Source organism: Lithobates pipiens, unplaced genomic scaffold (genome assembly GCF_037356315.1).
Source record: "Lithobates pipiens isolate NorthernLeopardFrog02 unplaced genomic scaffold, aLitPip1_a1.2 Scaffold_1, whole genome shotgun sequence".
NCBI lineage: Eukaryota > Metazoa > Chordata > Amphibia > Anura > Ranidae > Lithobates > Lithobates pipiens.
Window position 1 is genome coordinate 194019613 of NW_027507685.1, and position 23941 is coordinate 194043553.

Sequence of the window (23941 nt, forward strand, 5' to 3'; positions counted from 1 at the left end):
TTCCACTGAGCGAGGGATGAGCAGAGCTGGGGGTTAACACCGAGTAGGGCATCAGCAGAGCTGGGAGAACTACTGAGTGGGGCATCAGCAGAGCTAGGAGTTCTGAGTGAGGCATCAGCAGAGCTGGGGATACTATTGAGTGCGGCATCAGAAGAGATGGGGGTTACTACTGAATGGAGCATCAGCAGAGATGGAGGTTGCTACTGAGTGTTGCATCAGCAGAGCTGGTGATACTACTGAGATATATACTAAATATTTGACCATAAAATTGAACCCACAAATCTTTGTACACTATTATAGACTTACATTTTGAAGGCTCAGCTGCAGCTGTTGCTTGTAGGGTAGGAAGTCCTGCGTCAACTCAAACGTGAGGCTGTTGGAAGTGAATAGACAATGCAAGAAGGCCAAGACCTAAGAGCAAGACAAAGGTTGACATAACAGAGGATTTAACTTTACTTTGTAAACAATGGAGAACAGTAAAACAATGGCCTTACAATATCTGACCATGGTCTGCTAAGAGATAGTAACCCCCTCCTTTTTTGGGCATACGTTAAAAATGTACATTTTAGGTCTGAAGATTATGTATAACTCCCAAAATATTACATATATTCTTTGAAAGTAGAGACCCTGGAGAATAAAATGTACTGCTGTCAAATCCATATATATTTTGTTTTTAAAATACTTTATTGAAAAGTTTTTCATTTCAATTAACATTCACCACCACAAACAAAAAAGGACAAACATAAAAACCAATAGGGGGATGTACAATAAACTCAGAGCATGCAATATCATACATGACTGATGTTAACACTTTCATTCCCAAAAATCTTCATAGGCGATGCTTAATAAAAAAAAAAATAGCGGTTACCAGGTTAGTGTTACAGAGAAGGTCTTTTGCTAGAATTATTGCGATTTGAACACCATTTTCAGGCGCGACTTACATATGAGTTTTCTTTGTTGTTCGAGCACGCAGTGAAGGAGACGCTATTAAAAAAAAATGATGCCTTCCAATATTTGAAATATATTGCCCTGGTGACTTTCTTCCTACTGGACAACAGGGTAGCCACCAACCTATCTGAGAACCCCTTTCTCTTCAAGAGCTGCTCCTCAGAAACCAGGCCGTAAGCCTTAGTTTCACTAGATCTTGATAGACGAGAGGGCCCTGCCGGAGGAGATCTTGTCTTAGAGGGAGATGCCAGAATGGTTTTCGCTGCATCTGTAGTAGGGCCGAGACCACGGTCTTTTGGGCCAAATCAGAATTACCCCTGCCTCCTCTCTTCTGATCTTGCTCAACACTCGCGGAATCAACCAAAACGGGGGAAAAGCGTAGCATAGGTGAAAATTCCAGCTGTGTGCCAAGGCATCTACTCCCAACCACTTCACGTGCCTGTTCAGGGAGAAAAAGAGGGGGACCTGGGCATTTTCCTTTGTGGCAAAGAGATCTACCTCTGGCTGACCCCAACTTTCCCCAGTCTGAAGACCTCCGGATTCAACTGTCACTCTGCCTCTAGGACCTAGTTCCTGTTGAGGAAGTCTGCTTTTTCGTTTAGGGACCCCTTTAGGTGGATCGCTGACAAGGATAGAGTAAAACTGCTCTGCCCACAGCAAGATACATTTTGCTAGATCCTGAAGTGCCCTGCTTCTGGTTCCTCCCTGCCTGTTCAAGTATGCCACGACCACGGCATTGTCCGATAAGAGTTGGACGTGTTGCTTCTGAATAACGCCCGAGAGGGCAAACATTGCCCTCTCTACTGCCTTCAGTTCCCTCCAATTTGAGGACCTCTCCGCCTCTTCTGCAGACCATGAGCCCTGAACCCACTGGGAGTCCACGTGAGTCCCCCAACCCCAGGCGCTGACATCGGTTGTCAGCCGCACCTGGACCAGGAAGGACCACAACAGGCCTTCCGAAAGTACCTCTTGGTTTCTCCACCACCACAGACCTCTCTTTACCGAGGTGGGGATCCTCACCAGATCATCCAGAGAACTCTGCTGACGATCCCAGACCTTCAATAAGAAAGCCTGAGGAGGCCTGAAGTGATGCCTTACCCACTGGATAAGGAGGAAGTCAAAGTTCCCAAAACCGACATAACCTTCCTGATGGACAGGGGCTGATTGGATTGCAGTTGGGTTACCCCCTGTAACAGCTTCACCTTCTCTTCCGGCAGGAAGATCTTTTGGTCTAGAGAGCAGATTCGAAACCCCAGGAACGTCACTTCCTGAGCGGGCACCAAATTTGACTTTTGCAGATTTATAATCCATCCTAACTCTCTTGGATGCAGGCTCTGTCCAGATCCTTTCGCAAACCCTCCCTAATCTGGGCGAAAAATAACAGATCATCCAGATAGGGAATCACAGAGATTCCCTCCAGGCAGAGGGGAGCTAAATCTTTTGCCATGATTTTGGTGAACACTCTCGGGGATGATGACGGGCGATGACGGACCGAACGGGAGGGCTCTGAACTGAAGGTGAATGACCTTGCTCCCTTCCTTTAGTGCAAACCTCAAGTATCTCTGCGACCCGACCCAAATCGGGACATGGAGATATGCATCCTTCAAATCTATGGATGCCATATAGCACTCTTGATTCAGGAGGTTTCTTACGGAAATAGAGTCCATCTGAAACCTTTCGTACCACACAGACTTGTTTAGTCCCTTGATGTTCAAGATGATTTGGAACCTTCCCGAAGGCTTTCGGACCAGGAACACATGAGTAAAATCCCTGACCAAGTTCCCCTGTTGGGATATATCACTTTAAGGAGGTCTCCCACTTCTTCCAACAACAACTTGTACTTGGAAGCTGCTTCTGAGTCTTCCTCTTCTTCTGAGTCAGACTGCTCTAAGGCCAGTGAAAAAGAATCCTGTGAGGTGTCCCGAGACAACCCTCCCCCCGTCAGCAACTGAGAACACCCTTGAGGCTCCAAAGAAGGCTGCTGGGCTCTAGATTCTCCCGACATTCCAGGCTCATCTGATAGATTAGACCTGAATGCTTGAAAGGTAGCTCAAGGTAAGCTCATCTTTAATGGTGGAAATTAAGTCACCACACAAGGACGGGGACTCCTCCCTGACTAGGCTTGCGATACAAGACGCACAAAGCGACTTGGTCCAAGTTTTTCCTTGCAGACAGGACATCTTCTCTTAACTGGTTGGGCAGTACTATTTGCCTAAACAAACAGAAAGACAAGGAAAAAACAAACCATGCTGTTTTTTTTTTTTTGCAAACATAATGCAAATATCACCCAGGTGCAACTAAGGAAAAAACACACCATTTCCCAGTGCCCTAGCAAGCCGACACCCCCTAAAACTTCCACCACTGCAACACACAGCAAGGGAGGGGGGGGGGGGGTGCGGGGAAGTGCAGGGAGGAAAAAGGGTGATCACTGCTCCCGCCCCCCCCACAGGAGCATAGGATCCGGGCCAATCAGCACTGCTCCTACCTTCACCTTGCTGGCAACCTTGGCTTGCCCCCTTGTCTGTATCGCTCTCCATGGCTGCAAACAGACCCACCGCCGCCGGTCCAGGATTTAAAATCGCTGCTGCGCCGACCAGAACCGGAAATAAGGCACCAGTTGGTCCTCCTTTCTCCCTCTATGTTCCAGCACCAGGAAATGACGCTGTGCGCCACCAGAAGTCCCGCCCCTTCCTGAAGCACGAGCCCGAAGCTGTCCTGGCCGCCCGGAAGATGGCGACCGCCTTCCCGCAATGCAGCGCGCGCTGCATGCAGGAAATCCAAAACGGTGCGCCCGCCACTCTGATGCCAAAAACAGACCACAGGACCTCCAACGTACTGGCTCTCCCTGAGCACTGAAGGGGAGGGAGAGCCTATGGTACCAGATGGGAGGACCAGCTCCTAAAAAAAGAAAGAACCCAGGTAAGAACCTAAATTCCCAGGACCACCCGAGAGGTCATGGATCCCACCGGAGGTGTTCCTCCTGGTTGGAGGAAACACAAAAAATTGAGGAAGCTGTGTGGAGACTTCCCTTAAAAAGCTCTGATGGAAGAGGTGTTTCCTTTGAGAGGTGGAGCCATGATCTCTCGGGTGGCTGTGCTGAAAGTCGTTTTCGAAAAATCTGATCACTTTAAGGCCATTTTCACACTGGGGCATCAGCGGTAAATCTCTATTTTTAGCGGCACTTTACTATCGTTTTTTCTGGGTTTTCGGCCACTAGCAGGGCGGTTTTAAGGGTTAAAACGACCCTCAAAGTGCCCTTGTATCAGCAATTTGCCAGCGGTTCAGCAGCAGTGGGCAGGAGCAGTTTAGGAGCAGCGTATAGATGGCTTCTTCACCGCTCCAAAGATGTGGCTTGCATTTTTTTTTTTTAGCATCCTGCCAGTGCACCGACACATCCCCTCCCGCTCCTTTAGGATAACAGCCAAGCAGCTTTTAGCCACATCAATTATCACTAAAGAGCCAACTGTGCGCTCTAAAAAATGATACTAGGGTGATCCCTACAGCTGCAGGCATCATCCTAGTATAACCCCTTTAAGCCTTGAACACAAATTTCCATACGGTCAGCGTGAAGGGGTTAATGATAAAACACAGTAAAAAGCCAACAGTAAGAACAGGCATTCAACCAATTCCGGAGATATACATGTCATGTATCGTAAAACCCTGATTATGCCTTTATTCTGTTAGCTATATTGTGGAGGTGAGAAATACCTTTGTTTACCCCTCAAAATACAAAAGATAAGGGGAAAAAAAAAAAAACAGAACCTACAACTATTAGCCATCCTACATTATTTTGGGTATTCTACTATCCTCAACACATGCGTCTTTGTCCCCATAATCCAACACCTCACTGAACAGGTATTTAGCGTTAAAAGATCCTCAGTGACACTATTGCCATTGGAGCCAGGCCAGGAGCCTGCAAACATGTTTCCCATAAGTTCTTTAACTTTAATGGACTGCCCCGGGCCTTCAATATAGGTTTCTCTTTGAGCAGAGAGGAGTTTTAGTTTTCAAATTTAGGGGACAATACAAATCAGAACACATTTACGAGCCAGAAACTGTAATCTAAGTACAGCCTTTCTAATCCTAGGTGTGTACAGCTCTTCACTTGAAATGTCTGAATAATAGTAATCATCCTACTCCAATACAGTACTAACTTCAGACATTTCCAAAACATATGTATATGATCGGCTTCTAGATCATTTGATTTTAGAGTGTGGCTATGGGAATTGGTGCCCATTTGTGAGGTCAGGTATGGATGTTGGATGAGGAGACCCAATCCCATAGGTGTTCAGTAGGGCTGAGGTCAGGAACTGATAGATGAGAAGACCCAATCCCAAAGGTATTCAGTAGGGTTCAGGTCAGGTACCCAATATTGGGATGAGAAGACCTAATCCCAAAAGTGTTCAGTAGTGTTGAGATCAGGAAGTTGCATAAGACCACCTACCTGATCATAAAGGTGTTCAGTAGGATTGAGGTCAGGTACGGATGTCGAATGAGAGGACCTGCTCCCAAAGGTGTTCAGTAGGGTTGAGGTTAGGCACCGATTTTAGATGAGAAAACCTGATCCCAGAGTTGTTCAGTAGGGTTGAGGTTAGGTACTGATGGATGAGAAGAACTGATCCCAAAAGGTGTTCAGTAGAGTTGCGGTTGGGTACTGAATGGATGAGAATAACTGACTCACCGGTGTTCCAATTAATCCCAAAGGTGTTCAATAGGGTTGAGGTCAGGGGTCTGTGCAGGACACTTAAGTTCCTCCACTCCAAACTGGTCACACCATGTCTTAATGGAGCAGGTTTTGTACACAGGGGCACAGTCATGATGGAACAGAAAGGGGCCCTCACTAAACGGTTACCAAAAGGTTGAAAGCACATAAATGTCTAACATGTTGTATGATGTAGAATGAATAGCACCCTTCACTGGGAACACTGGAGCTCAGTAATTTGAAAGGGTGTCCCCATAGGTTTGTTCTTTCAGCGTAAGTTACACTGTTGTCACTGTTGCGAAATATAGGCTATTACAGGCAATCTGGCACGATTACCAGGTGAGTCCGATGTGACAGCATGGGACACTAAATTTGAATAGTATAGCCACAGTTTACACCTAAAAAATAAATGGGTGCATTGGTCCTTACCGGCTCTACAATGCTAAACTTCTTGCTCTCCTGCACCTCCTGGATCTGATAGACGTATTCCAGTGAAGATTCATAGAAGTTCTGCTTTTCTTTGTCCACCACCACATCAGCCTGGAAGGAACAAATTCATAAATGACAGGACTACATAATAATGTCCCCAGACCCTGAAAAATTCCAAGTCAACAGACCAGCCATTAAGAATATGGTCCGATTTGTCTATACAACCTTCCCAAAAGCTACTGTGACCGAAATAAGAAATGAGTGAAGGCTGCTATCATAGGGCCGTTATTAAATAATTAAAATTTATACTTTGGCGAAGATCAGTTTTAGATTTATTTTTTTTAATTCACATAACAGGTTCCCTTCAACCTTTTGCATGCTTGGGATATATTTATATGTACTATCCAAGGAACACGTCAGTATATCAGGATCACGGCTGCAGTATAATTTTTTTGTGCCAGCGATGGCTTTAGGGTAAAAGTGATCCAAGTGGCTCTAGAGCCATCAAATCACTTTTACAGAGCTCGGAAAGGCCCCATCCTGCCACCACCCAGAGCTCTGGATTCCTACATCAAAAGGCTGGAGCTTGTGGCATCACATGACTGAACTGACAATCTCAGAAAACTCGAGTATTAATTAATAAAGTACAGCCAGTGGTGGAGATGAGGAAGTAGGGGGAGTGAGATTTCTGGGAAGAGTGTGGCTTGGGCTTTGAAAAATAAAGTTCCTCTTTAAAGCTAGAAATGTGCAGTGGTAGCTGTATGCTTCCATGGTTGTGCAGCATGGCATTGTCTATAAACAAAGCCATGTCATTTCCCCTACTGCGACAAACAGCTTTGATCGCCATGAGAGCTCTGTCTTTTTAAATTCTATTAACAGACTGTTTATAAAAGGGTTAATGGTAGAGTTAGGATTAGCGTTTACTACAAGACTGGTGTAAGTATTAAGTTTATCGATACTGTAAAAATTAGCATCATCTGTTGCAAAAACCGATCCAGGATAGTTGAAAGGGGTGTCACTAACCCTGCAGAGCCATTTAAAACACAGTGCAAAGTGTTTTAGGGTTCTTTAGTGCCTGATGGGGACTGGGGTGCATGTGGTCTCCTTGTCTGAAACTAGGTAGATCCCATTCTTCAGGGGATCTGCTGGGACAAGGTCCAATACTAGGTAGCTCTCCCCCAAAGAGACCCCATGGCAGGAGGAGAACCCGATAATAAGGCCACATTACCTCCCCCTCAAGACTTGCAGGGCAAGTCCAAATACCTAAAACCTACAAATTAGAAGTGTGCAAAGTGCTTTAGGGTTCTTTAGTGCCTGATGGGCACTGAGGTACTTGTGGCCTCCTTGGCTAAAACCAGGTGGGGATCCCATTCTTCAGGGCAACTGCTGATACAAAGTCCACCTAAGTACTAAGTGGAGTTTCCCCAAAGGGAGACCCCATGGGAAGAGAAGACAATGACAATTCCACCACATCACCTCCCCCTCAAGTCTTTCAGGGCAAATCCAAGGACCTACAACCTACTAATAAGGGGTGAGTAAAGTGCTTTAGGGTTCTTTAAGTGCTATATTGCCTGGCAGGGACTGGAGGAATTGTGTTCTGCTTGGCTAAAACCAGGTGGATCCCATTCTTTAGGGGATCTGCTGAGACAAGGTGCACCAAAGTACTAGGTGGGGCTCCCCCAAATGGAGATCCATTGGGAAGGAGTAGAACCTAACCATGATGCCTTATCACCTCCCCCACAAGAATTTAGGGTCAAGTCCCAGGACCTACAAACTACTAATCAGGAGTGAGTAAAGTGCTTTAAAGTTTTTTAGTGCCTGACAGGCTGGGGTACTTAAAGGTTAGTTTTTTTATTTTTTTAAATAGGTTCCTTTAAGCTAGTGCATTGTTGGTTCACTTACCTTTTCCTTCTATTTCCCTTCTTAATTTTTTTTTCTTTGTCTGAATTTCTCACTTCCTATTTCTCCTCAGTAAACTTCACACCATCATCTGAGCAGTGTTTAGTCAGCCAGAACAGCTTACTGAGGAGGAACAGGAAGTGAGAAATTCAGACAAAGAAAACAAAGAAAAAAAACATTTAGAAGAGAAATCAAAGGAAAAGGTAAGTGAACCAACAATGCATTAGCTTAAAGGAACCTATTAAGAAAATAAATTAACCTTTACAACCCCTTTAAAGTCCCCCCTGCTAAAACCAGGTGGACCTCATTCTTTAAAGGATCTGCTGAGACAAGGTACAGCCAAGTACCAGGTGGGGCAAGTCCAAGGATCTACACCCTACTATTTAGCTGTGAGTAAAGTGCTTTAGGGTTCTTAAGTGCCTGACAGGGACTGTGGTACATGTGCACCCCACCCCCCGGATAAAACCAGGTGGACCGCATTCTTCAGGAGAACTGCTAAGTCAAGGTCTAACCAAGTACTAGGTGGGGCTCTCCCAAAAAAAGGCCCCATGGGAGGAGCAGAATCTAACCATAAGGTTACTTCCCCTCCCCCTCATTATTTTCAGGGCAAGTCCAAGGACCTACACTCTACTAACCAGGGGCGAGTAAAGTGCTTTAGGGCTCCAAAGTGAAATACAATGGCTGGCCTCCTTGTTGACTCAAATGCAGTTCCTGAATTTGCTTAAACGTTCCCAATTTCACACATCTCTACTGAACACTCCTGCTGGCCTTTCCGTCAACCTCATATTTCACCGATGTGGAACTGCACATTTAGATCTGCCTTATAAATCATCTCCTAAATTCATGCTGGCATTGTCCGTGGGTGTTTCATAATTTGGTGCGGGCAGATGTATGTAATATGTGCTTTATGACTGTTTCTGTCCAAGAGTCTGCATCCGTTCCTGAGCCTCGCACCTCTTGGAGCTGGGCCTCCTTCTTCTTGGATGACAAATTCAGATGTTTATCCAGCATTGAGTAATACCGCTCGCTGTCCCTGTCAAACTTCTTCTTCCGATCCTAGAACATTGGCACCAAGAGGTCAGTTTTATGGTTCATTACAAACACCTGTACAATACAAACAGCTAGATATTACTGGATTTTAATGAAGGCAAAGAAAGATTTCCCGTCCCTTTGCATGGGAATGACTCATAGAAACCATTTCTTAGGTTAGCCCTATTGTCAGTAAATGGTCCTATAAATGAACAGTTTGAGCTCTGTACTTTTCACTTACCTCATTCACACAAACGTATAAAAAAACTCGCGCAATAAAAGCTCATAAGCTTTAACGCAATGTAAATTTTACAAAGTCCTTTTTAGTATTTCTAATTCTATTAAAATAATCCCTGCTGATCCTGCCATGAAGGTCATTGTTCGGGCACTTCCTGGTATAGATTGACAACAGTCTCAACTGTGCTCCTGCGTTGTCACATGGGCTTCCAATGTAGACTTAAAGTGGCCATTATAGTTTTCAATCCACGATGAGAAATGCCATGCTCGAGTTTCAGACTCTCCGCGTCCGTTGGTTGTTTAGGTCTGCCGGGGGCTTATCGGAATCTGGAAGCCCCCTTTAAAAAGGGGGCCCCCACCCTACGTGAATGAGTATCAGCCGTCTTCTCGCTCTTTTGCTGGGTCTTCTCCGATATGTTCTCCCTCGGTTCTTCTTCCGATGTTGACTCAACGCTCTCTCCCGCTCTAACGCTGGGTGCGTGGTGTGCCACTTATATTTGCTATGGGGCGGGGGTCACCCAGTGATGTCATCCGGAGGCCTTGCCCCTTATGACGTCACCACCCGGTGCATGATGAGGCGGGCCTTCGGTGACGTCATAAGGGGCAGGCCTCCGGTGACCCCTCCCCATGCCAAGAGGGCATAGGCACACCGCTCACCCAGCATTAGAGCGGGAGAGCACATTGAGTCAACATCGGAAGAACAGAGGGGGAACACAGTGGAGAAGACCGGGCAAAAGAGCGAGAAGATAGTGGAGAAGACCAGGAGAGAGCTATAAAACATCAGCGGAGAGTGGAGAAGACCCGGAGAGGGGAGGAGAACCGTTAGAGGCAGAAGAGCTAGAGAGGGGAGAAGAGATTGGAAGAGATAGAGCTGCCTTAATAAATTACTTTAAAAACGTGTAATGTGATTTGACTTTTTTTGGGTGACTGGGCCCCACTCATTCACATAGGGTGGGTGGCCGGAAACCGGGAGCCCCCTTCTAACAGAACGGCGATCTGCCTTGTTTACATTGGCAAGACTGCCGTTCTATCTCCCGATCAGTGGGTCTCAGTGGACACTGGGTTTGCCAGACCTGCTGATTGGCTCCCGCTCTGTCCACTCACAGAGGGAGCAGGTTGCCATTGTAATGCCTCAGACCCAGAAGTGCAGAATCACATACAGGTAAGTGGTTCTGCACAGGGAAGCAGACTAGCCGCTGTACATGTACAGTATATAAATTTCATCAAATAAAAAAATACTACTGCTTATAACTTCCTTAAATAATAATATTTATTAAATATTTAAAGTACTAGCCTATAATGCCCCTTCAGTCCCAGGCCATTTTTAGTTTTCAGTGCTGTGATCGTTTGACAATTACTTCAAACAACACTGCGCTGAAATGAATTGTATATTTAATTATGTTTGGAGACAGATTGAGCTTTTGATTGGTGGCATTTTTTTTCGTCTACTTACTATATCAGTGGTTCTCAACTCTTGTGTGCTCAGGGCCCACTAACAGGCCAGGTTTGCAAGATAACTGAAATACATCACAGGCGATATCATTTGCTGCTCAGTGACTGCAGTATTCTAGTCTGCATCTCGCCAAGGTAATACTTAAAATCTGGCCTGTTAGTGGGTCCTGAGGACAGGAGTTGAGAACCACTGCACTATATTTTCAAATAAAAAGACCCAAGAAGAAAAACAAACATGATCTAATAAAGGTGATCTAATATTTTGCCACTATGGTGCACTACATACATTAAATGTACAGGTCATACACAGAGGGAATAGGAGGTGAAGGGTTTAACGTACAGATCACATGTAGTGGGAGGACGGAGCTGAAAGGGTTATTGTACAGATGTGTAGACTATAGGAGATAAAGGGGTTAATTTGCAGGTCACTGTAGAGGCAAGATGTAGCTCAGACATTAGGAGGAGATGGAAGGGTAAAAAACAAAACAAAAAAAAAACACAACATTGACTATCTGCTGCTGATATGGAACTGTTATACGATTCATTAGTTCCTCCTTCCTCCATTGTAAGCAGAAGGGGTGGCTCTCCATGGTAAACGCAACACTGTTTACATTGTACCGATCTCTAGGTACAGAGCTGCTCAAATTGGCTCTGTACACCATGTCTATGAATGGAACTGGCTGATGATGGCTCAGTTCACAAACACACCGGGCACCTGAGTATGATTTCTGAAGAGCGGTTTATAGGCAGCACTGCAGAAATTAGTGATCTTTACACTGTTAATAAACGAACAGCATTAGATATGCAGTTAACGTGCTATTGCTGTGGACCTTGAATCAAACTCCTTGTTGCCAACACTGATCTCAAACCTAGCACAGATCTACAGCAGTCCGATATGTCATGCTTCACAGTCACAACTACCATGCTCCAATCAATACCACTACCACGCCATGAAACGGTGACAAACTACAGTACCTTTACAGGTTATCAGTTTATAGTTATTCACAAATTATGCCCTAATGCCAGGTACAAGCGGCCGGAATTTCCGATGGGAGCTTATCACCGGATTTTTCGACTGTGTGTATGCCCATTGGTCTTTTTCTGTCGCTATTTCTGACGGTCTTTAGATTGGGAGCCTGTTCTTCATTTTTCAGACAGATTTTTTGATCGTGTGCATGCAATTCCGACAATGCAAAATTTCCGACGCATGCTCGGAAACAATTTTACGCATGCTCGAAAGCATTAAACTTCCCTCTTATAGTGCCGAACATGTTGTATGTCGCGGTGTTATTGACCTTTGGAATTTGGTGTGACAGTGTGTAGACAAAACAGTTTGAGCGAAATTCCATCGGAATTCCGACGGGAAAACCATCAGAGCTTTTTCCAACGAGAATTCCGATCGTGTGTACGTGGCATTAGAATTATTGCTCTCACTCTGATGTTCACAGCAATACCTCACATGTGTGGTATAATCACTGTTTACATATGCATGTCATTCCTATGTGCACGTGCTTTTCATTTTTTTTATTACATTTTTTTTATTTTTTTTACTTTATTGCCATTACAAAGGGGGTGACAGGTCCTTTTTAAGGAAATTTTGGGGGGCTATTCAGCCCCTGTCTCCCCTGTCCTCCAAAGTAGCTAACCAAGTACAGATTGTGCCAAGATAGCGGCACCCCTGGCCGTAACAGCCATGGAATGGCAGCTCTGAAACCAAAAGTGACAAAATGCAGGTTGGTTGGTCACAGTGGAGATTGGGGAACAGATGTTCCTTCATCTTCTCTGTGGGAAGCAGTCCCAGCCACTAACCACAGTCCTGGGCTCCCTGGAGAAACAGGACAGCCCGGGAACCACCGTAGGCAGCAACAGTAGGGAGGGGGGTTCTGCAGCCATGATCTTGTAATTACCACTTGCTGACGGGGGTTTATATACATACAGTATGTCAGTCATCAAGCGGTTAAGGACAAGACTTCCTTTTCCATTCTCCCCAGAATGATATGTGAAGCATGTTATCTCCATATTAGTATGTCTTTGATGCTGGATAACAGCCCATGACTGATTTAACCAATAAGAATGTCAGCTGAAGGTCATTCTTTGACCCCATAAAAGTATACAATTTCAAGGGCTCATCATTGAACCACTACAGGTGAAGACAACCTTAGATTCCCTGCACAGGGACCATTCATAGTGCTCCTGGAGGTGAATGGGTTACGGAGCAGGAGATGGTGGGAGCAGATTTTGTGCCGTTTCCAGCATTTTTTGGCTCAGGTTTATTCCCAGCTCACTCATTCTGGCAGCCGCTATGCAGCGAGGATCCAGCCCCTCACTAGAACACATGACTCCCCCACCACCTTTCCTTTTGCTTCTGGTCTAGAACTATATCCCAATTAAGGACACAAGATCTACCACATTTCCACAAACAAGCACATTCAGTCCTGTATTTGGGGCAAAGTTCCCGGTGATCATGTTTAAATAATCTTTCTATTAGTTATGAAAATCAGACTAAAGGATAATCAGGTTCACATGGCTAACTTGGATAGAACTGATCTTTGCTATATAGCCGGAAGCATCTTGTAGGAGGTCCGCTTGAGATGTTACATTTTCGAGAACAATGCTTTTACAAAATCAAAAAGTTATCCTCGTTTACCAACAGCATATTTAATGGAGTTTTAAACACCATCAATAAAATCTTACATATGTTCTATCATGTTTGAGTTATTTTAAAAGTAATTTTCAATCATTTTAAATCTGCAGCTTTCAGAAAAATAATGCCTGGTGATCCTGTCATGAAGGTCCTTGTTCAGGGTCTTTATTGGTTGACAAGCCTATGGGGTAAGTGTTGAGGAGCACCCAACAAAAGTTCATGACACTTGAAAAGCTTGAGTGCAAATTTTTATTAAGAATATTGAGAGAAGCCAACAAGTTTTGGGGGGTAATGCCTCTCCCTTCAACAGGGCTGAAGCAATAGATATGCATGACCTATAATGAGGCTTGATCTGGGTCAGATCGGTTACAGCTCAGATCAAGCCTTATTCTAGGTAACCTAAACGCTCAACGCCAGTCCAACTGTGTGCATTAGCCCTGATGACGGGGGGGGGTTACATGTTTTGGGCAATTACCCCCCCCCCCCTTCTTCAGGGCTAATGCATACGGTTGGACTAGAGGTCAGAGGCAATTAGGTTACCTAGAATGAGGCTTGATTTGACCTGTAACCAATCTGACCCACATCAAGCATTATAGGTCATGCATATCTATGGCTTCAGCCCTGTAGAAGGGAGAGTCGTTTCCCCCCAAAACTTGTTGGCTTCTCTCAATCTTTGTCAATAAAAATTTGGACTAACTTCATAAGGGTCATGGCCGGACCACCATCTAACCACTGGTTCAATCATAGCTATGGCTTCAGCCCTGATGAAGGGAGCGGCTTTTCCTCCAAAGTTCGGCTTCCCTTGATACGCTTTGTCAATAAAAAAACTTAGACTTGCCCATAAAGGTCATGAACTTTTGTACTGGGCTCTCAACACTCATCCCACAAGGACAGAGTGTCGTCCAACCTATAACAACCCTGAACAAGGACCTTCATGGCAGGATCAACATCACTCCAAGCAAATCTATGGCTTCAGTTCTGATGAAGGGGAAGGCATTTCCCCCAAAACTGGCTGGCTTCTCTTGATAGGCCGTGTCAATAAAAATTTGGACTAAGCCCTTGTACACACGGTCGGAGATTCCGACAACCAAATCCGTCGGATTTTGTCCGTCAGATTTTGTCCGAAATTGTTGTATACACACGGTCGGACAAAGTTGTCGGAAAATCCGACGTGATGACGTTATTTCGTTACGACGGGACTATGTTCACCCTAGTAGCCAATAGCTTTGATGTAGGAATTTGATCTGAGCATGCGTGGCACTTTGTCCGATCGGAATTCTCTACACATGATCGGAGTATGTCCGATCGGAGCATTTTGTCTGAAAATGTTACCGACATGTTGGAAAACTTGGTCCGATGTAGACCACACACAGTCGGAATATCCGACAAAATGGTCCGATTGGACACATTCCGTCGGATTCTCCGACCGTGTGTACAAGGGCTAAAACTTCTGAAGTCTCATGAACTTTTGTACTGGGTGCTCTTCAACACTCACCCCACAGCTTGATATGTACTGTACTGACTTTTTGAGGCAGGAGCCCTAGGACCAAAACAAAGTCAGTTCTACGCTGCACATTCATGGTTTGACAGCCCCTTTGGAGCAAGACTCACTAATTTAAATCCAAAAGTACCATTATCCCCACTTCTATTGTTCTAGTGCAGCCTTTCACCATCTTTTCAGAGGAACCCTTGAAAAAAACTTTGCGGTGTTAGGTAACCCCTGTTAAAAAGGACTATAGCTACAACTCATGATACATTAGTGTGATGCTCAATGACAAGAATGCGCCTTACATTTGTGGTCACTTAAGCCCCATACACACTATCAGTTTTTCTGCTGAGTTTTTCCTTCAGATTTACCAAAACCATGTAGCGCAAGGGCCTGCCTGATTGCATACAAATTGAAACTCCTAAGGTTTGACCTCATATTATATGGTTTTGGTAAATATGAAGGAAAAACTCAGCAGAAAAACTGATATTGTGTGTGGGGCTTAAGAACTCCCACTTGCAGAGCGCTAAATAGATGAATGGTGCCAGTGGGAGCTTATCTAAAAGGCAGAAATTGTCCATTGTTCAATGAACCCCTAGCAACCTCTGGAGGAACCCTGGTTGTGAAACCCTGGTTTAGCACATACACACTAACTTTGTACCCGTCTCCTAATTGGATGTATGTGACAATGCAGGAGCAAAACTGGGAGATAGGGACAGGAAGTGCCTGAACAAGGACTGTCATGGCAGGATTCACCAGGGACCATTTTAATAAAAGCTACAGACACAGATTTAAAACAAGTTTTGAAAACACATTAACACGTTAAAGCTTACACAATAATTTAATGATTGGGTTTAGATATATTTGAAGGTGTCTTTTTGTTTCAAATGTAATATTGGATCACTGCTTCAGACCTCCTTGTAGTAATATGAAGATAAGATTGATGTTTAAATGTCTCATGTTCAGCCTGCAAAGCGTCTATCAACCAGGGTTCTATGAAAACCTAGGGTTCCTTAACAAAGAAGTGGCTGATTGATCGTCTGCCTAAACCAGTGTTTCTCAAATCCAGTCCTCAGGCCCCCCCAACAGGTCATGTTTTCAGGATTTCCCTTAGATGAAACGGGTGTGGTAATTGCTAAGGCAGTGAAACTGATCAAATCACCTGTGAAAAATAATGGAAAACCTGAAAACATGACCTGTTGGGGGGGCCTGAGGACTGGATTTGAGAAACACTGGCCTAAACTGACTAACGCAAGGGGTCACTTCTACACACTCAGCCCTAATGCAAGGGGTCACTTCCAGACAGACCACCATAAGGGGTCACTTCTGATCTGTCCTCCAAAGTAAAGGATACATTGGCCATGAATGTAAGGGGCCACTTCTACACTGACCACCAATGGGGGCAATCGCTTCTACACTGACCACCCACTGGGGGGCAATCACTTCTACACTGACCACCCACTGGGGGGGGGGGGGGGCGATCGCTTCTACACTGACCACCCACCGGGGGGCAATCGCTTCTACACTGACCACCCACGGGGGGCAATCGCTTTTACACTGACCACCCACCGGGGGGCAATCGCTTCTACACTGACCACCCACCGGGGGGCAATCGCTTCTACACTGACCACCCACCGGGGGGCAATCGCTTCTACACTGACCACCCACCGGGGGGCAATCGCTTCTACACTGACCACCCACCGGGGGGCAATCGCTTCTACACTGACCACCCACCGGGGGGCAATCGCTTCTACACTGACCACCCACCGGGGGGCAATCGCTTCTACACTGACCACCCACCGGGGGGCAATCGCTTCTACACTGACCACCCACCGGGGGGCAATCGCTTCTACACTGACCACCCACCGGGGGGCAATCGCTTCTACACTGACCACCCACCGGGGGGCAATCGCTTCTACACTGACCACCCACCGGGGGGCAATCGCTTCTACACTGACCACCCACCGGGGGGCAATCGCTTCTACACTGACCACCCACCGGGGGACAATCGCTTCTACACTGACCACCCACCGGGGGGCAATCGCTTCTACACTGACCACCCACCGGGGGCAATCGCTGCTACACTGACCACCCACGGGGGGCAATCTCTTCTACACTGACCACCCACCGGGGGGCAATCGCTTCTACACTGACCACCCACCGGGGGGCAATCGCTTCTACACTGACCACCCACCGGGGGGCAATCGCTTCTACACTGACCACCCACCGGGGGCAATCACTTCTACACTGACCACCCACCGGGGGCAATCACTTCTACACTGACCACCAATGCAGGGGGTGACTTCTAAATGGACCATCAATGTATGAGGTCAAATCCACAATGACCACCAATGTAAGGGGTTGCTAGAGTATTTACTTTCTATTTTTTTCTGGATATTATTTTATTATTATTAGATAACCCCAGTCTTTTATTTAAATGTCATTACAGCCTACTTATCAAGCTAACGTACCATGAGCAAGTGGTCTAAAATGTTTAATTGGCCCTGATACCTATACCAAAGACTCCTGTGTGGTAAAAAAAAGTTACGAAAGGCTGTAAATGGTGTAAATGGTGGACTCTCCCTTGCCAGCTACTGTTTTCAGACAGCCACAGCACCCGTGTCTGTCTGAGCACACAGTGACCTGATAGGATGCAGTTACTGTTTGGCTGACAATTCTCCACCAGAACCTTCAAGTTTTCAATTAGCTTTTCTTGAGCAGGGTGATAAGGTCAAGGTCACCCACGGCTCGAGTTTTGGCTGATTCCTGAGCAGTGTATGGACACCTATGCTCTCGCCAACATCTGCTTTGTAAGCAACAGCTGTTTATTTCATCTATAGATATCTGCCCATACATAATAGACATCTCATAAATAAATAAAATACATGGCTGAAATAAAAATGTTCAGCTGCATGCAAATTAAAATATTGCTACTCATTACAGCTCAACAAGCAGACCACTAAACAGCTTATAGAGATGGATACAGCGTAAAATTTTACAGTACTTAGCAACCGATTAGATATCAGCTGTAATTTTTCTGTTAAAAATTAAACCAAACAATTTTTGGCTGCTAGGGACAATATTCACTCTTGGCTGCAGTCTGAATCAAGCCACAATTTGTCAATGAGTCTTCATGTTCTTTTGGAAAAGCTTTAGATTCCAATTTACTTTATTATCCCATGAAGCTTAATATACCCTATAAGGCCAAATGTTGGTGGACACCTGACCATCACACCTATAAGAACTTGTTGAAAATCCCATTCCAAAAAAAAAAAAAAATTATGAAGTATGACAACCTCCACTTATCTGGAAAGGCCTTTCCCAAGATTGGAGTGTGTCTACAACCTGCATTTCACTTCACCTCCCAAAGATGCTCAGTAGGGTTGGGGTCAGGGAACTGTGTAGGACACGAGTTCCTCCACACCAGATTTATGTCCATTTATGAGGTCAGAGCTAGAAGTCCCCCAGGACTGGTTGGAGGTCAGGGCAAGCGTTCCCCAGGACTGGTTGGAGGTCAGGGCAAGCGTTCCCCAGGACTGGTTGGAGGTCAGGGCAAGCGTTCCCCAGGACTGGTTGGAGGCCAGGGCAAGCGTTCCCCAGGACTGGTTGGAGGTCAGGGCAAGCGTTCCCCAGGACTGGTTGGAGGTCAGGGCAAGCGTTCCCCAGGACTGGTTGGAGGTCAGGGTAAGCGTTCCCCCGGACTGGTTGGAGGTCAGGGCAAGAGTTCCCCCGGACTGGTTGGAGGTCAGGGCAAGAGTTCCCCCGGACTGGTTGGAGGTCAGGGCAAGAGTTCCCCCGGACTGGTTGGAGGTCAGGGCAAGAGTTCCCCAGGACTATGGTTGTAAAGGAAATGAACTGGCCTGCACAAACTGGTCATACAATGTCCTTATAGTGGTAACTTTGTGCACAGGACCACAGTCATGCTGGTTTTTCACCAAACTGCACAACAACATTGGAAGAGGACAATGATCTAAAGTGTCTGTGTATGTTGTATTACCAGTACCCTTCACTAGAAACCTGTACTCAATCATTTGGTGGTGGTCCTCATACTTTTGGCTATATAGTTGGCGTAACGCTCAGGAGTCATTTAACTTTTGGTCATATAAATTACACATTAGAACATTTATTTTGAAACTCCTGTTTTTCTTGTAACGGGAGCCCCAAGCAAACAACAAATCTAGTGTCTGTGGCTAAAGCTTTGCCTGTGCAGGTGGTTCCTCAACTTGCAGATAGGATGTGGAAGTACCTTAGTGAGTCCAATTTGATCCTTGCGGAAAGTCTCCAGGGGTTTTATCAGGATGTTGTCTGCGTTTTGAAGCTGCAGTGGAAAAGAAAGATACAAAATCAGATAAAAAAACAAGCATTTTGATGGCTTGAATGTATGTCTTAAGCTGGATTTAAACCTGTTTTCATGTATTTTTAGGGGTGTTAATCATGTTTTTATATGCTGCCATTGTCATCCATATAATGCACATTTTTGCAATGAAAATCAGACAAAACATGTGAACAGATAGCACAGCTGTGAACTTGAACGATATAAAATTACGACTAACCTCTGTACTCACATGCATTGATGTGCATTAAAACAACCCTGTGTGACCGAGCCTTTAAGGAATGTGCAAGTACTATGCGACTAGTCTAAAACAGAATCCTAGAAGATTGCTGCAATTACCTAGAAAAATGGAGACTTTCTATTGCAATACACTTGACCTTTTACCCAAGGAATTCCCCAGCTCAATTGCTCATAATACATGTCTTGCGGTATCTACAATCTTGCCGAAATGGGGACCTTCAGGACCCCCAAAATGCATTGGCTGTTTTAAGGCTCAGTCAACGTAACCATTTCACAATGTATGCAGGACGTTGCAGGCAAAAGATCATTATATGCTATACCCATGTAACATGTACATGCATCCAGCAGTAGGTGGCCCAGGGGCACAGGGGCCCTTTTGGCAGACATGCAAGTAATCACACCAGGTGCAGCTGATTAGACACTATTAATAGACCGTTGCTGCCTAGAGTCCTTGATCACTAGAACACAGGCAGCTACTACTGACTAGCGTTCTTGTCGCCAAGACGCCCCCCTAGTGTCCTTAGTTACTAAGATGCAGGCAGCTCCTCCTGCCCCCTAGTTTCATGGGTTACCAAGATGCAGGCAGCTCCTGCCCACTATTGTCCTTAGTTGCTAGGGCATAGGAGGCTCTTGCCCTCTAGCATTCTTGGCTGCTAGAAAACAGTTTTCCCCTGCTGCATGGTGTCATTGGTTGCTGGAATGCATGCAGGTTCTGCTTCCTAGCGTCCCTGGTTGCCAGGACTTAGGTGGCTCCTGCACTCTAGTGTCCTTAGATACCATTACGCAGACAGCTCCTGCCCTTCATAATCCTTGATTGCTAGGACAAAGATGGTTCTTGGTCGCTAGCGTTCTTTGCTGCTAGGACACAGATGGCCAATGTCACCTGGTGTCATTGGTTGCTAGAACGCAGGCAAAACCTGCCACCTAGTGTCTTTGGTTGATAGAATGCAGGTAGCTCCTGCTGTCTAGAATCCTTTATTGCCAGAATGTAGGGGGTCCCTGCACTCATGTCCTTGGTAACCACAACCCAGGCAGCTCCTGCCTCCCATCGTACTTGCTTGCCAAGACCCATGTAGCTCCTGCTCCCTAGCCTTATTGGTGGCTAGGACAGAGGAGGGTCTTTCCCTCTAGAATCTGCCACCTGGTGTCCTTGATTGCTAGAACACGGGTGGTCAAAATGCAAAAAGGATCTATATCCACCAAATACGTTAAACCCACATTATAACGTTAAATATATATATATAGTTTCTAAGGTTGAATAAAGACACCAGTACATCCAGTTCAACCTGAGTGAGTGTGTACAATTGTCCCTGTGCATTGCACACACACATCGGTCCCTACCCTCAAGGAGCCCACAATCCAAGGTCCCCATTCATATACTAGGGCTAATTTTGGACAGAAGCCAATTAACCTACCTGCATGTCTTTGGACATTATATATATATATATACATATATATATATATATATATATATACATATATATATATATATATATATATATATATATATATATATATATATATATATATATATATATATATATATATATATCCCACTTAAAAAGCAAACTCTAACACATGCACATTTCCCAACCACGGGAAAAATAACACAATGGACTTACCATCATCATTCTTTCTACTTCCACTTCCTGCAATAGGTCAGAAAATTCTTTAAAGGATTCAGCTAAGAAATAAAAGAAAAAGAAGACAATCAGTACAGTCTAGGTAGTCATTAACATGGTGGTTTTCCTCCATGAATGAGGATTGTACCCGTCCCAACAAGGACCACAGCCTGCTCCCACCAACCACAATCTTTTCATAGGCAGCCGTTTGTGTACATTATCTAGGAAGATTTGTCATATCCTGTTATTCCATGGATGGTCACAAAGCTGTAATATGTCCCTAAAATACCCCCATCTGGGCTCCACGTGGATTGCCATTTCATAAAGTGGCATTGATAAAGAGAAATTTGCTATGTGACTAAATAGGTTAAAACTGGCATATTAGCTAACTACTTCCAATAGGAGAAATACAGTATAAGAGCAGCAGGAAACTAATGGCGGCAAACATGGGAATGTGATCGTGATGCGAGAGGCAATCTAACACTGAAGGGTAACGGACTGCCACTGACATTACCAGTGACACCAATACAGTGATCAGTGCTATTACTATACACTGTACTTATAAAACTGTCTGGGAAGGGGTTAAAATCTAGGGCAGGGATAGCAAGTTAAAATTCAAGGTGGTCCGGTCACTAAAATTTTCTTCCTATTGATGTCTGAATCACAAGTCTGTGCCATGAAAGATTGTAGGCATCTACTTTCCTTTTTTTGGTGCAAGCCAAGCCCTCTGGCTCTTTTCTTACTGTTTCCTCCACGTACTCTGTTAATACTCTGTAAATGTCCCCATTAGTGTTCCCCCTTACATCAGGTTCCCCCTACCAGAGTAATGCATTACATTGGGTGCCCACATCAGACTACACCCATAAATCAGTTGCCACTGTAAGGGTACCTCCTTTCAAAGTGGCCCCATCAGTGTCCCCCTTACATCAGGTGGGCCCCCCTCAGTGTTCCCTTACATCAAGTGGCCCCCCATCAGTGTCCCCCTTACGTCAGGTGGCCCCCCCATCAGTGTCCCCCTTACGTCAAGTGCCCCCCCATCGGTGTCCCCCTTACGTCAAGTGCCCCCCCATCGGTGTCCCGTTACATCAGGTGCCGCACCATCGGTGTCCCGTTACATCAGGTGCCGCACCATCGGTGTCCCGTTACATCAGGTGCCGCACCATCGGTGTCCCGTTACATCAGGTGCCGCACCATCGGTGTCCCGTTACATCAGGTGCCGCACCATCGGTGTCCCGTTACATCAGGTGCCGCACCATCGGTGTCCCGTTACATCAGGTGCCGCACCATCGGTGTCCCGTTACATCAGGTGCCGCACCATCGGTGTCCCGTTACATCAGGTGCCGCACCATCGGTGTCCCGTTACATCAGGTGCCGCACCATCGGTGTCCCGTTACATCAGGTGGGCCCCATCGGTGTCCCGTTACATCAGGTGGGCCCCATCGGTGTCCCGTTACATCAGGTGGGCCCCATCAGTGTCCCGTTACATCAGGTGGGCCCCATCAGTGTCCCGTTACATCAGGTGGCCCCCATCAGTGTCCCGTTACATCAGGTGGCCCCCATCAGTGTCCCGTTACATCAGGTGGCCCCCATCAGTGTCCCGTTACATCAGGGAGGAGGAAGGACGGACAACCCCTCCCCCCCCCCTTCACAAAGCACACAGGAACAGAGCTAAGACTATCAACTGGAGCCCACTCCCTTCGCCATTTTTGTCTTGGTGTCAGTAAAACTTTTTAGAAGTGACTCAGAGAGAGCAAGGAAACAGCAGACAGAAATTACACTCTGGATTGAAACAGGTTCACACTAGAGAGAGATCTGATTTGTTCATATTTCATGTCTAAAATCTAAGAATTAAATGTATGTGTGTGCAGTGCCTTGAAAAAGTATTCATACCCCTTGAAATTTTCCACATTTTGTCATCTACCTGCCATCAGCAAAAATCTAATTATTTCCTTTTGATAGATGTAATTGATCCCAGAATCGGAGATAAGAAGGCAAACTCTGGGGTCTCTGGCCAGTTTTTACCCATGATCAAGTGGCTTAGACAGAATATGGCAGACCAGTATGAATTTATTCCTGGACAAGACCACCCCATCTCTTATTTTATTTAATAGGACCAGGCAACAATACCATCTGGTTATGTTTGTATAGTTTCTCTCTTGTGAGTGGGAAGCTAAGGTTGATTTAAATATAAGGAAAAAGGACATTATCCCATTCCTCAGCGGCCAATTTAATTGCTAATTCTCGCTCCCAGTCTCGAATATAAAAGGGACAGTGGCAGAAATGCATGAGGATTATGTATATTTTGCAAAGGGTATGTATGCATTTTTGATCAGAAAGACACAGCTCCTTAAACTTGGTAAGGTTCCTACAAAGCCGCTCCTCCCCAGTCCATTATACAAATAATGTAGTTGGAAATATTAAAGCCCATCTCCTTGTCCAACGCAAGGAGGAGATCTAAGCTCACTCAAGGGTTTCAAGCCCTTGGAGGTGAGTGCATATAGGATAGGAGATGGTTGCCATAGAAAGCCTTTATCTGACCGGGGAGAAACCCTGGAAACCCTAATGGGTTTACTTCCTCTGTCTCCCTGCAAAGGTAAAGCATAATCGGCTACTATGCATCGCATAGTAGTCCATTATGTGTCACTTACATGACACAGGAGCCAGCGAAGTCACCGCTGTCCCCTGTAGCACGGAGCATCCATCCTCTTCCCGCTTATCACTGCTCCAGCCACTCTCAGGGCCGGAGCAGCGATGACGTCACTTCTGCGTATGCGCACGGGAGCCGCTACTAATGGTATATCGCCATTAGCAGCGGCATGCTGCTAACGGCGACAGTGCACCTGCGCGCCGCTGTCTATGGCGCATGTGCCGTAGACAGCGGTGCATGTTTTTGTAAATATCTCCTAAACCGTGTAGGTTT

At 45.6% G+C, this 23941-nt stretch overlaps 1 protein-coding gene across 2 annotated transcripts in view; it reads right to left on the reverse strand.

The window, feature by feature from the left end:
* OPHN1 (oligophrenin 1) overlaps positions 1-23941 on the reverse strand; it is a 201576-nt gene that overhangs the window by 119748 nt on the left and 57887 nt on the right. For both annotated transcript variants that reach the window (XM_077479375.1, XM_077479367.1), the window contains exons 4-8: positions 21022-21083; positions 19073-19144; positions 8933-9034; positions 6080-6190; positions 307-411 (exon numbers count right to left, since the gene is read on the reverse strand). In XM_077479375.1, coding sequence (XP_077335501.1) covers positions 307-411; positions 6080-6190; positions 8933-9034; positions 19073-19144; positions 21022-21083 — 452 coding nt within the window. The remainder of the gene's footprint in view (positions 1-306; positions 412-6079; positions 6191-8932; positions 9035-19072; positions 19145-21021; positions 21084-23941) is intronic.